Genomic DNA, 13,149 nt, shown 5'->3' with positions numbered 1-13,149 from the left:
CCATTTCACTATGGGGATTAATAGAACATTGCTTTCTGGTTGTAAATGCCAAGTGGAGGTGTCTTTGGAGTTTATTTAGTTTAATGTCATACTTTACTGATAGGGAAAAACTAAGACTGATGGATGGGGAGTTAGGGTTATTCTTTTATTGTGTTTGGTCCTGAAATATCCCTCCCGTTTTTACTGATCTTTTTTGTAGTCAACAGACCTAGTTTTCCACATCACCCATGTTCAAATATTTTTTAAAAAATTGTTTTCTCCTGTAAATCATCTCTTTTCTAGGCTTAAACAACCTCACTTGTAACAATTATTGGTTATATGATGGAATTTCTTAATTTTTCACTGTTATTGACAATTCTTTCAGTTAAACTTGAATCTACCAGTCCTCTTAAAATACATAGTATATATTTATAAAGTAACTTTAAAGGACTGTAGTTTCATGATGAGAGAGAATGCCTTGTGTTGCCTCTCTCCCCAAGTTTATCGATTATTACGTTGTTTTTTAGTACTCCCTCTTCTAAATTACTCAAGAGCCATCTGGGGGTAAATATAAGGCTGTGATTGATGGTTGGCTCAGTTTTCCATTTGTTACAAAGTTTCATTATAGCTGTACAGTTCTGAATTGAATTATTGTTCTAGAAACTATACCAGCTCATTATTTTTTCTATTTAAATTTTGTTTTCAATGTTATCATGATTTATTTACTTGCAACTTTTTTCTTGCTTTTTCTTTTTGATTTTCTTTCTTTTTGATTTTCTTTTTTTTTTTATTTTTATTTTACATTACAGACAAACAGAAACTTCCTCCTTTCATCTTTCCATTCTCTGATTTATGATAAATTTAGTTTCCTTTGGCCTGGCATTTGCTTCAGCAGGCAGCCTTCCTTCAAGTACCTCCCTGATTGATGTATAATCTTTGATATCTTCCATTAGCCTCCAGGATCACGAAGTTCAAGGCCCCCTTGGAACCTAAGGAGTCCTGCCGAGGAGCTGAAGGCCTTTAGAGTCCTTGGGGTGATTGACAAGGTAATTCTTCAGCGTCTCTTCAAGAGTTCAGTCATAAATCGACTGCATGCTGACATTATGTCTTTGAAGCTTTGGATCTTAAGGATATGAAACAAAAGGAGAAAATGACTCAAATGCATCTGCACTTTAAAATAACAAAAGCAGAAAAGAAAAAGCTTTTATCTAAGCAATTCATGTAAGGTCATGCAAAATATATTTGCGCTAAAGGAGAAGGTGCGTATTTGTTGGCATTCAAGTTGAGTCAGGGTTTGGTTTTATAAACCTGTTGGAGCAGGGTAAAGATACACTTTTTGTTAGTTACAAAGACTTTTAGTTGGTAGTTTTCAACATTAACTGGTAGAGTCAGTCTAATGATCAAAAGAAAAATGGCACTTTCCTAAGAACTACCATTTACCGAGTACCTACTATGTGTCAGGCCATCTAATAGGCATTTCATGTAAAACAACCTGCTTAGTCCTTTCCACAATCCTGCTTTTTCCATCATGGTGGGAAAGTGATAGAACAGGGTAATAAGTAACTTGCCCAGAAGTCACATAGCTAATTTAGGGTAGTACTGGAATTCAAACCTAGATTTTGTGACTCCAAAACATTTTTTTTCCCTAGTACACCAACACCCCGCATCCTGGGGCACTTTTATACAGACACATTTTGTATCTGGAATAAAAATAAAGAGATAACAGAGATACCTGCTATTGAGTTTCCCCACATTTGGTGACATCTCAGATATGCCAAAAATTCACAGTACTGGCCAAGAGCTTAGTATAATTTAAAAACTATACAGAGTAAACTGTGTTTTAAATGTATTTATCAACCACCACCTTACCTTTCAGAGTAAAAGAAAATGCTTTATTTAATATTAAGTTATAAAATTAGGCTTTTTAAAATATTAACTTTTATGAAGCACCTTAATGTTCATTTGTAACTTACTGTTCATTGAGTACTTCTAGTGTTCTAAAGTATGCATATGATTTGTTGCTAAAACGGAACAAGAAGCAGTATATCTTAAGTAACTTAGATAGGAACTAATGGTTTGAGGTATTCCAAAGGGAGCATTAGGTTGGATATTACATGAAGCTCTCAGTGTCTTATTAAATCTTTAAGCATCATTTTTCTCAAATTCAAATTCATATAACTGAATTTTGACTTAAAGAATTCTAAGCAGTAGTACTTTTCAGCTTGAAATGTTTCTTTAACCATGTTTTCTGTAGCTTTTCCAGTTTGAAAACATTCTATTTGAGAGTTCAGAGAAGCAAAATACAAACTGAATAGTTCCTAGGTTCTTGGATTTCTGTGCAAGCAAAAACGCTTTGTTGATGTACAGTGTCTGTTCCTTCTCTTTGATGTATTTATTTTGATAAAGTATGACCTTTCATTGCTATATGCTCTAATCATGAGTGAGTCACCATGAAGTCCTGGTAATATCTGTGAGTCTCATAGGTTTATCCAAACAACCATTTTCAGCAGTGGAGGAATTCTTAAATTCTGTGCTGAGGCACAATTTGCCACTATCTTTATTTTGTTAACCTGGCAAGTGTGTTGGTGTTGAGAAGGTGACATTTAACTTTCTAAGTAGAGATAAGGATATATGCATTTGGGAATTAATAAACTTGGCAAATAATCTTTTAAAATTTATTATAACAGTTGCTCTATGTGAAAACATGAATAGATTTTTAAAAATTGAATTATTTTAGGAGAAATTCTTTTCCATTCGGGTTTTGGAAACTCGAAGTTTGGAGGAACAGTGTTGAATACATTAAAATGGCTAGAGAATACACAGGATGTGTTAATCTAGCCTGTACAGAGCACAGTTTCTCTAATTCTGTGTCATTGCAGTATTTGTTCTTTATGGGTTATTTTGAGTGTTATTATCTGTTAACTTAGGAAAATAAAATGTCCCTAGGAATAAGATTTTTACAGACTTTTAAATAGAAAGTAAATAAAAACAAATTTGTTCATCATTATCTAGACTGTAAGCTCCATGAGAACAAGTCTTGTCTTTCTTGTTCTCTTTTATCTCAGTGCCTAGAATCATGCTTGGCACATAATGGGTGCCTAATAAATATTTGTTGAGGGAATAAATTGAAACTTAAATAATTTTAAATGTATCATATATAGAGTGACACCTACTGGTATAATGTGAGACTGCTCCCTAGTACCATTGTTCAAGACACTCAGATATCTGTACCCAGAGAGGTAATAATTCCATAGCTATATCTTGGTCTTGTTTTCAAAGGGAAATAAATGACTTTTTCTTCTTTAACTGTGGTTACAAAATCCTTCATTAAAATATATGCAGCAAGGAATTTAAGCATTGGGGCTCTTGGAATGTAAATAAATTTGTGTACATTTAGAAGCAAGAATGACACGGCTAGTGAAGGCCCTCAAAATCATATACGAAGAATAGCTGAAACAATGAGTTATGATGTAACCGATAAAAACATATTTTTGAGGGCTACCCAGGATAACGTGATTAAATGATGTTTTGTTCAAATCCTGAGGATGGAAGGGAATATTATGCCCAGATCAAGAGGTGCAAACTACAATCACCTTAGGCCAACCAGGATGTATGGTTTTCCTGGAAAAAAGGTAGTGAAGGATAAGACTTGCTTATTAACATCCCCATAGGATACAGCCAGAACTAAGTGAGTACAAATTTTCAAATTTTAGCTGATGATTAAAGATACCTTTTAAAAATTAGGATTGACCAAGGGCAGGCAAAGACAAATCAGTTATTCAAGGCTGAGGGGTCATTGGTGGAGATATTGTTGAAAGAATTCAAGCGCTGGATGGATTTTTACATTAGATAACTTCTAAAGATTTCTTTTAGCCCTCAGATTCACTTACACATAGTCTTCATGTAGTATTAGCAAAGAAAGGAAAGTAGAAATTAGCAGAAAACCAATACTTCAATGAGAAGGATGGATTGCTGTTGTTTTCACATAAGTTTGTACATATGTGCATGCAAACTTTTGTGTTTGTGTGCATGAAGTATGTATATATAGGGTGTGTATATGATTGTGTGTGTAAGGATTGTTTATATATAGGTAATTTGCAATTGAGTTAGAAGTCGGGATTGGTTATTTGGTAGTGGAATGCCCAAATGTAGGAAGAGTTTCTTTAAAAGTTCACTGCTGTATAACTTACCTACACAAAAAGGATAAAGGAGTCTATAGTCTAATAAATAGTAATATACTGAGACGCCTGGGTGGCTGAGCGGTTTAGCGCCTGCCTTTGGCATGATTCTCTCTCTCTTTCTCTCTCTCTTTCTGTGTCTCTCATGAATAAATAAATAAAAATCTTAAAAAAATAAATAGTAATATACTAATGGCAGTTTCCTGGTCTTGATATTGTGCTATAGCTATATAAGATATCACCATTGGGAGAAACTGGGTGAAGGGTACATGGGACTCCACTAGTTTTGCAACTTCCTGTGCATTTAAAAAAGAGTTAAAAAAAAAAAAAGATTTAGAGGACACTGACTTGAACAGCAGAGTAATAATACCAAGATATGATCCTTTTATGTCCAGGGTTGTGTGTAGCCAGAGTTGTCCCGCATGTAGGTATGTGTCTAGTATTCGCAAGGTCAGCGACTGAAGATAGTATGAATGGATTGCTCAAATTCACTCTCCTTAAAAAACAACTTCAGTAGGGTGCTTGATAATGAGATGCCACATACTTTGTAAAACTAATCACTGTTTGTTACATCAAATGCCTTGGCATTTTGTAGTTAAGGTAGCTTCTCAACTTTACCTCAGGCTTGCCAGGCAGAATTCTTAGTTTGGTTTGCCATTGGAAAAATACAATTTTAGCTAATATATTTTTGAGAAAATTTGTATAGATTGTTCAAATTGAGTAGATATTGAGAGAACCTTAAAAAATAAGTATAGGGGTGCCTCGATGGCTCAGTTGGTTAAGCGTCCAACTCTTAATTTCAGCTCCGGTCATGACCTCGGAGTTGTGAGATCCAGCTGCCCTTTGGGCTCTGCTGGGCATGGCGCCTGCTTAGGATTCTCTCTTTCCTTCTGCCTCCCTGTCCCCCAACCCCATTCTCTTTATCTCTCTCCAAAAAAAAAAAAAAAAAAAAAAAAAGTACAAAATAAGTACTTATTTTTTATAAGTTTTCTTTTTAAGATTTTACTTATTTATTCATGAGAGACACACAGAGAGAGGCAGAGACACAGGCAGAGGGAGAAGCAGGCTTCCTACAGGGGGCCTGATGCAGGACTCAATCCCAGGACCCCAGGATCACACCCTGAGCTGAAGGCAGACGCTCAACTACTGAGCCACCCAGGCATCCCGCTAAGTTTTCTAAATATTTTCTATGATGATATACAGATAAAATGTCCTTATTGGGAACAGAAGCATCAATATTTGGGTATTGATTGAAAGAAGTTTGGGTTAAACTGGATTAATAGAAATTTGTCCTTTATTTAAACAGTGTGGCAAAACTGTTACCTAAATGATATCAAATTACAACTGTTGCACTGTGGCTTGTAGAAAGATGGAATTTCTTGTAAAAAGAGATCCTTTTTCCATATTTTTTCTGCTAAGTATAACTGAAACTCTGAATATTATACAGAAAACAAAAAAAAGAGAAGACTGGAAAATAGAGAGTAGATGGAAGACTGGCTAATGATCATGGGATCCAATGACTACGTACTGGTAAATTCCCTATAGTTTTTTCCCCTCACATATTCCAGACTGGATGTTGAAGAAATGAGCAACTTGAAGCAAAGCTCTAATAGGAACAGACAAAAACAAAGAAACAAAAGCCTATTCTTTCTAGCCAAAGGACTATGAAATGGGCAGCTTATTAGTAAGAAAACTTTTAGACAATAACCACTCTACTCCATCCAACACCACAGAAGAACTTTGGTACTACCCCACTACCACTAGCAAGGCCATGTGAGTTGCCTGTACTTTCATCCTTGCAAGACTGCAATGAGGGGGTTCATTCCTCCTATCATGGTGGTATCAGGAATGGCCAAGAGGGGGGATCTGGAACTTGTATCCCTAGTGGGCAAAAATGACACATATTAGTTGTGACTACTTGGGAGCCTGGACTTGTAGCCCCAGCTGGTGGTAAAGAGGCTCCTCGACTTTTCCTCACTGAGGTAGTGTTAGAAGAGGCCTGGTAGATATTCAGGATTTTTGACCACTACCGAGTGGCAATGAGGCCACCTCCCACATGGTGTAAAGTGAAGGCTACATGAGGAGCAGTTAATGAAGCACCTCTGTTCTTCCCAGGCAGGGTGGTATCAAGCAGAAGCCTGAGCTCCTACCCCTACCCAGTAGTAACTAGGAGTCCCATTTTCCTCCTCCAGATATCACTGAAATATCCTAAAATGAAATCTTGAGGCCTAAATGATTTTACTGGAGAATTCTACCAAATTTTTAAGGAATTAACACCAATTCTCTATATTCTTTTCTAGAAAATAGAAGAAGGTGAGATCGTTTCTAGTTCATTTTATGAGGTTAGTGTTGCCCTTAATAACAAAAACAGCATAAAAAAGAAAATTACAGGACAGTGTTTCTCATGAATATAGATACAGAAATCCTCATAAAATACAGCAAATAGAAACCTGTATCTAAAAAAAAAAACACAGAAAAAAAAAAACAAACTAGGAATAGAGGGGAACTTCGTCAACTTGATAAGGAATAGCTACAAAAAACAACTAATAGCATACTTCATGGTGAATGATGCTTTACCCCTTAAGATCGGGAATAAGGCAGATTCTTAGCACTTCTATTAAACATAGAAGTTCTAGAAAGTGCTATTCAACAAGAAAAGGAAATAAAAGGCATATGGATTGGAAAGGAAGAAATGTAGTTGTCTGTATTTGAAGAGGACATGATGGTTTACGCATATAAAACCGTGGAATCTACAAAAAAATCAGAAATAGTGAATTCAACAAGGTTGCAAGATACAAAATCAGCATACTGATTGTACTGAAATGTTATATTTCTGCATACTAATCTTGAACACATAGAGACTGGAATTTTTTTTTTTAAGATTTTATTTATTTATTCCTGAGAGACATAGAGAAAGAAGTAGAGATACAGGCAGAGGGAGAAGCAGGCTCCATGCAGGGAGCCCAATGTGGGACTCGATCCTGGGACTCCAGGATCATGCTCTGGGCTGAAGGCAGACGTTCAACCACTGAGCCACCCAGGTGTCCCTAGAAACTGAAATTAAAAATACGGTACCCTTCATAGTCATAACCGATACACAGTTTTAACATAATTCCTATCAGATTCTCAGGAAGGTTTTTTTGTGTGTGTTGATGTAGGCAAGATTATTAATAAATTTATATGGGGAAACCATAGGAACATAGCTAAAACAATTTTGTAAAAAGAGTAAATAAACTAGGTATAATCATTTTCCTTGATTTCAAGAGTTGCATAGCTATAACAGTCAAAAATGAGTGGTATTGGTGTGTAGAGAGACACATAAATCTGTTGGGACAGAATAGAATGTAGAAATAGCTTACAAGTATGGCCAGCTGACTTTTGACAAAGGTACAAAAGCAGTTCAATGTAGGAAGGATAGTCTTTTTTAACAAATAGTGTTAGAGCAATTGGATATCCATTGCCAAGAACCACCCCCCCCAAAATAAAAACCTTAAAAAACCTAAACCTTTGGTCTATATCTCGCACATATACACAAATTAGCTCAAAATGGATCACACATTTAAATACAAAACATAAAACTTTTAGAAGTAAACATAGGAAAATCTTCAGGACCTAGAGCCTTGGGTTTAGAGATTTTAGACGTGATGCTGATAGTGTGATCCATAAAAGGAAAAATTGACATATTAGACTATCAAGATTAAAAAGTTTTGGTCTGCAAGAAACCCATTAAGAGGCTGAAAAGCCACAGACTGGGAGAAATTATTTGCAAATTGCGTATATTACAAAAAACTCATTTAGAATTTATATAGAATTCATGAAACTTGACATTAAAAACCCAAATAATCCAACTAGAAAATTACCAAAAGATACAAAAAACCATTTTACCAAATGAAATTATGGCAAAGTAGCACATTAAAAGATGTTCAACATCACTAGTCATTAGAGAAATACAAAATAAGATCACAGAGATATCACTATACACCTATTAGAAAACTTTCTTTGTAATAGCCCCAATATGGAAACAACCAAAATATCTTACAATAAATGAAGAGTTAAGCTGTAGTACATTAATATACTATGTGATATTATTCATCAATAAAAAGGAATGAATTGTTGAAGCATGCATCTGCTGGGATGAATGCATGAAGGTCATTATTCTGAGTGGAAAAAAAGGCACTCTCTAATAATTATATACTGTATGATTTCATTTATATATACCATTTTCAAAATGACCAAACTAATATTTCTCTTCCTTCATTTCCCATAGTTCATTCTATTTAAGAATTGAGGTAGTATAGGACGAAGACATATAAAAACATCTTTTTAAAAAATATTTTATTTATTTATTTGACAGAGAATGAGAGAGAGCACAAGCAGGGAGAGCAGCAGAGGGAGAGGGAGAAGCAGGCTCTCCACAGAGCAGGGAGCCTGATGGCAGGGCTCGATTCCAGGACCCTGGGATCATGACCCAAGCCAAAGGCAGACTGAGCCACCTAGGCACTCCATAAAAGAAATTCTAATAAAGTAGATATGGATTAATTATTACTGTAATTTATTGATTACATATTTAAAGTGAGAGTGAGCTGATTTAACATGTTCCATAGTTTTGGAAAAATTTTATTTTGGGCGCCTGGGTGGCTCAGCAGTTGAGCGTCTGCCTTCGACTTAGGTTGTAATCCCGGGGTCCTGGGATTGAGCACTGCTTTGGGCTCCCTGCAGGAAGCCTGCTTCTCCCTCTGCCTATGTGTCTGTCTCTCTCCTTCTCTCTCTCACGAATAAATAAAATCTTTATAAAAACATTTTTATTTTGTTGTAATCTTTAAGAAATCCTGGGACGCCTGGGTGGCTTAGCGGTTTAGAGCCTGCCTTTGGCCCAGGGTGTGATCCTGGAGTCCTGGGATCAAGTCCCACATTGGGCTCCCTGCATGGAGCCAGCTTCTCCCTTTGCCTGTGTCTCTGCCTCTCTCTTTCTCTCTCTGTGTGTGTGTCTCTCATGAATAAATAAATAAAAAAATCTTAAAAAAATCCTTTCCGTGATTAGTTTGTCATAAAAATAAGGAAACAATATATCCTTCTACTATATTGTTAGTTTTTAGCTTAAATATATAAATATATTCTAAAAATAGTGGTTTACAGTAAAAATTCTCAAATTAGAACTTGCAAATACAATATAACCATAGTTTCAATATATTATATAGTATATTCAACAGTATGATAGATGTAGATATATTTAAAATGAAGTAATCTATTACTGTGGTTTTGTGCATAGCATGTTACTAATAATCTTGGTGCCCAAAACCTATGTTTATAAATACTTAAAAATACATTTAAGAATTGGGGCACCTGGGTGGGTCAGTTTATTAAGCATCCCACTCCTAATCTCAGCTCACATCTTTATCTCAGAGTTGTGACTTTAAGCTCCCATGGTGGAGCCTACTTTTAAGTAGTAAGAAAAAAAATACATTTAAAAATCAGTGTAATACCTTCTGGTTTCTGGTCTGACATGGAAAGAAGTTGGAAGTTTCCACTCTATCTTAACAAGAAGCAAAGCACTGAACTAATGGAAAAATCAACAACTCTTCTTAGATCCGTCAGAGAAGTGAAGTCATAGGGCAAGTGGCTGCTGCAAAATTGGAGAGACAGACATACAGATACAGAGAATCACTGCTTGCTAGAGCAGAAAGCCATGAGCAGAAACCTACCTGGGAACTAGTACCTGGGTAGAAAACCAGACTGTAATTGACAAATTGCCAGAGGCTCAATGGGACTTCTGAGAGTTAAAAACTCTGGGGGTTGTCCCCATACTTCTCTGAGTTTTACCTTTTGAAGCTCTACCAAGGTAGTTCTTTTAGTGAGTATTGGAGAAACATCAGGCTTTCATTAGAGAGAGGGGAGAAGTAGTCATTTTGAAATATACCATTTTGAAATATACCAGAGCATTCTATTCTTTTTTTTTTCCAGAGCATTCTATTCTTAACAAGACTTGTCTTGAAGAGAAATGATTTTACCACAGCCTAACCACTGAGGTTTCATCAGAGCCTAACTGGCTTTGGGGAAGGGAAATAGCCAGTTCCAGTCAGCTTTAACCTTGGGTTAAATAAATAATACCCAGTTCTAATCTCCCTCTGACCTTCCAGTGGGAGGAAGGAGAAATATCCAACTCCAGTCCCCTCAACCATTTAATTCTACCTAAAGCTGGGGAAAATCTGATAGGAACTTGTGAAGTTCATAGCCAATGGCCACAGGCTTACTAAAAGACTGAGACATAATCACAGGACGATAGAATTTTTTCCTTCTTCCAACATCTATCTTACCACATTACTAAAGGCCTGTTTATTGGAGTTCCTTTTACCTAGTACATCACATACAACTTTCAGCAAAAAATTGTAAGGTATGCTAAATGGCAAAACAAATACCCTCCCCCACCCCCAGAAAACCCCACAACAACAATTTGAAGGGACAGCTAGAATCAGAAACAGACTCAGCTGTGAAAGGATGTTGGAATTATTAGACCATAAATTTAAAACAACCACGATTAATATGCTGTGTGCTATGACAGACAAAGTAGACAACATGCAAGAACAGATGGGTAATGTAAGCATAGAGATGGAATTTCTAAAAAGAATAAAAAATGCTAGAGAAAAAAAACTATAACAAATGAAGAATGCTTTTGATTGGCTCATTGATAGACTGGATAGTGCTAAGGAAAGAATCTAGCAATTTGAGGATATGTCAGTAGAAACTTCCAAAACTAGAAAGTAAAGAGAAAAAAAGACTAAAAAAATATGGAACATCCAAGAACTGTGGGATCACTGCAAAAGGTGTAACATACCTTTTGGGAATGGGAATACCAGAAGAAGGAGAAGAAAGAAAAAAGGAACAGTCTGTTTAAAATAATAGTAACAATGTGTTCAATTCTGTATGCTTATGTATGTGTATGGTTGTGTATATGTATATATACTCATATATACTTACGTGTAAGTGAAGTGAGTAAGAACAGGGATGCCTGGGTGGCTCAGCGGTTGGGCTCCTGCCTTCGGCCCAGGGCATGATCCTGGAGTCCTGGAATCGAGTCCCACATCGGACTTACTGCATGGAGTCTGCTTTTCTCTCTGCCTGTGTCTCTGCCTCTCTTCCTCTCTCCCTGTCTCTCATGAATAAATAAAAAATCTTTTTTAAAAAAGTAAGAACAATGATAGAAGGGATAGGAGAGATGAATTAGGAATATTTTGCTATTATCAAGTACTTACCCCCTGAGAAGCAGTATAGTGTTATTTGAAGGTGGATTTGGATTAGCTGTAAATGTATACTGCAAACTCTAGGGCAACCACTAAGAAAAGTGAAAAAAAGTATAATTAATATGCTAAAAAAGAAAAGAAAGTGGCATCATATATAATATTCGAAGCCACAAATGGCAGAAAAAGAATGAGAGGAAAAAATAGGAAAGAGAACAGGCAGTGAATAGAAAGCAGTAAAAAGTGATAAGTATCCAACTATATCAATAATCATAAACATGAGTGCTCCAAATGCACCAAGAGACAGAGGTTGTCAGAGTTGATAAAAACAAAAACAAGAACCAACTATTTGTCTATAAGAAACTCACTTAGGGGATCCCTGGGTGGCTCAGCGGTTTTTAGCACCTGCCTTCGGCCCAGGGTGAGCCTGGGCTCCGGGATCGAGTCCCACATCAGGCTCCCTGCATGGAGCCTGCTTCTCCCTCTGCCTGTATCTCTGCCTCTCTCTGTGTGTCTCATGAATAAATAAATCTTAAAAAAAAAAAAAAAAGAAAGTGGGAATAGCTATAATAATTTCAGACAGAGCAGACTTCAGAGCAAGGCAAATTATCAGGAATAAAAAGAGACGTTACATAATGATAAAGGGGTCATTCTCCAAGAAAATATAACAATTTATAGAATGTATATGCCTAACAACAGAGCATCAAAATGCATGAGGCAAAAACTGATAAAACTACAGGGAGAAGAAGAAATAGGTAAATCTGCTATTATAGTTTTTAACACCTCTGTATCTAAAATGGACAGTTCCAGCTGGCAGAAAATCACTGAGGACGTAGTTGAACTCAGCAGCACCATCAACATATTTGGGCATAGCTGGGCATCTGTAGACTTTTTTATCCAACAAAAGCAGAAAATATATTCTTCTCAAGCTCTCATGGAACATTCACCGAATTAGACCACATTCTTGGTCGTAAAACACAACTTGACAAATTTAAAATGGTGGAAATCATGGAATATCTGCTCTTAGACCACAGTGGAATTAAACTAGAAAATCCCCAAATATGTAGGGATTAAGTAACACACTTACAGGTAACACATAGGTCAAAGAAGAAATCTGAAGAGAAATTTTAAAATATTTTGAAAATGAAAACACAACTTATCAAAGTTTGTGAGGTGCAGCAAAAGCAGTACTAGAGGGAAATTTATAGCATTGAATGGATATGTTAAAAATGAAGAGATCTAAAATCAGTCATCTAAGTTTTGACCTTAGGAAACTAGAAAAAGAAGAGCAAATTAAATTTAAAATAAACAGAAGGAAAGAAATAATAAAAATTAGAGCAGAAGTTAATGGAATTGAAAACAGGGAATCAGTAGAGAAAATGAACAACACCAAAAGCTGATTCTTTGAAAAGATAAATAAAACCAATAAGCCCTTAGCCAGGCTAAGTAAGAAAAAAGGACAGCTGGCATAAATTTCTAAGATCAGAAATGAGAGAGAGGACATCACCACAGACACAGACATTAAAAAGGCAATAAGGGGATATTGTGAACAATTCTACATCCACAAATTTAATAACCTAGGTGAAATGGACCAATTTCTTGAAAGACACAATCTGCCAAAAGAATTCTTTTTCACACAAGAAGAATTCTTCTTCACACAAGAAGAAACATACAACCTAAATAGGCCTGTATCTATTAAAGAAATTGGATCAATAATCAAGAACCTTCCAAAACAAAGTATCAGCCTGGATGGGTTC

General features: G+C 36.0%; 1 protein-coding gene across 7 annotated transcripts in view; it reads left to right on the top strand.

The window, feature by feature from the left end:
- Positions 1-13,149, top strand: part of RPS6KC1 (ribosomal protein S6 kinase C1) — a 179,985-nt gene that overhangs the window by 98,100 nt on the left and 68,736 nt on the right. For 5 of the 7 annotated variants that reach the window (XM_077902148.1, XM_077902145.1, XM_077902146.1 and 2 more), the window contains one exon: positions 933-1,025. The exons of the other annotated variants lie outside the window; for them this stretch is intronic. In XM_077902148.1, the coding sequence (XP_077758274.1) occupies positions 933-1,025 (93 nt within the window). The remainder of the gene's footprint in view (positions 1-932; positions 1,026-13,149) is intronic. 7 annotated transcript variants of the gene reach the window in all.

The sequence above is a fragment of the Canis aureus genome, chromosome 6 (assembly GCF_053574225.1).
Source record: "Canis aureus isolate CA01 chromosome 6, VMU_Caureus_v.1.0, whole genome shotgun sequence".
NCBI classification, from domain to species: domain Eukaryota; kingdom Metazoa; phylum Chordata; class Mammalia; order Carnivora; family Canidae; genus Canis; species Canis aureus.
The sequence above is the reverse complement of the archived record's forward strand: the minus strand, read 5'-3'. Positions and strand labels throughout refer to the sequence as shown.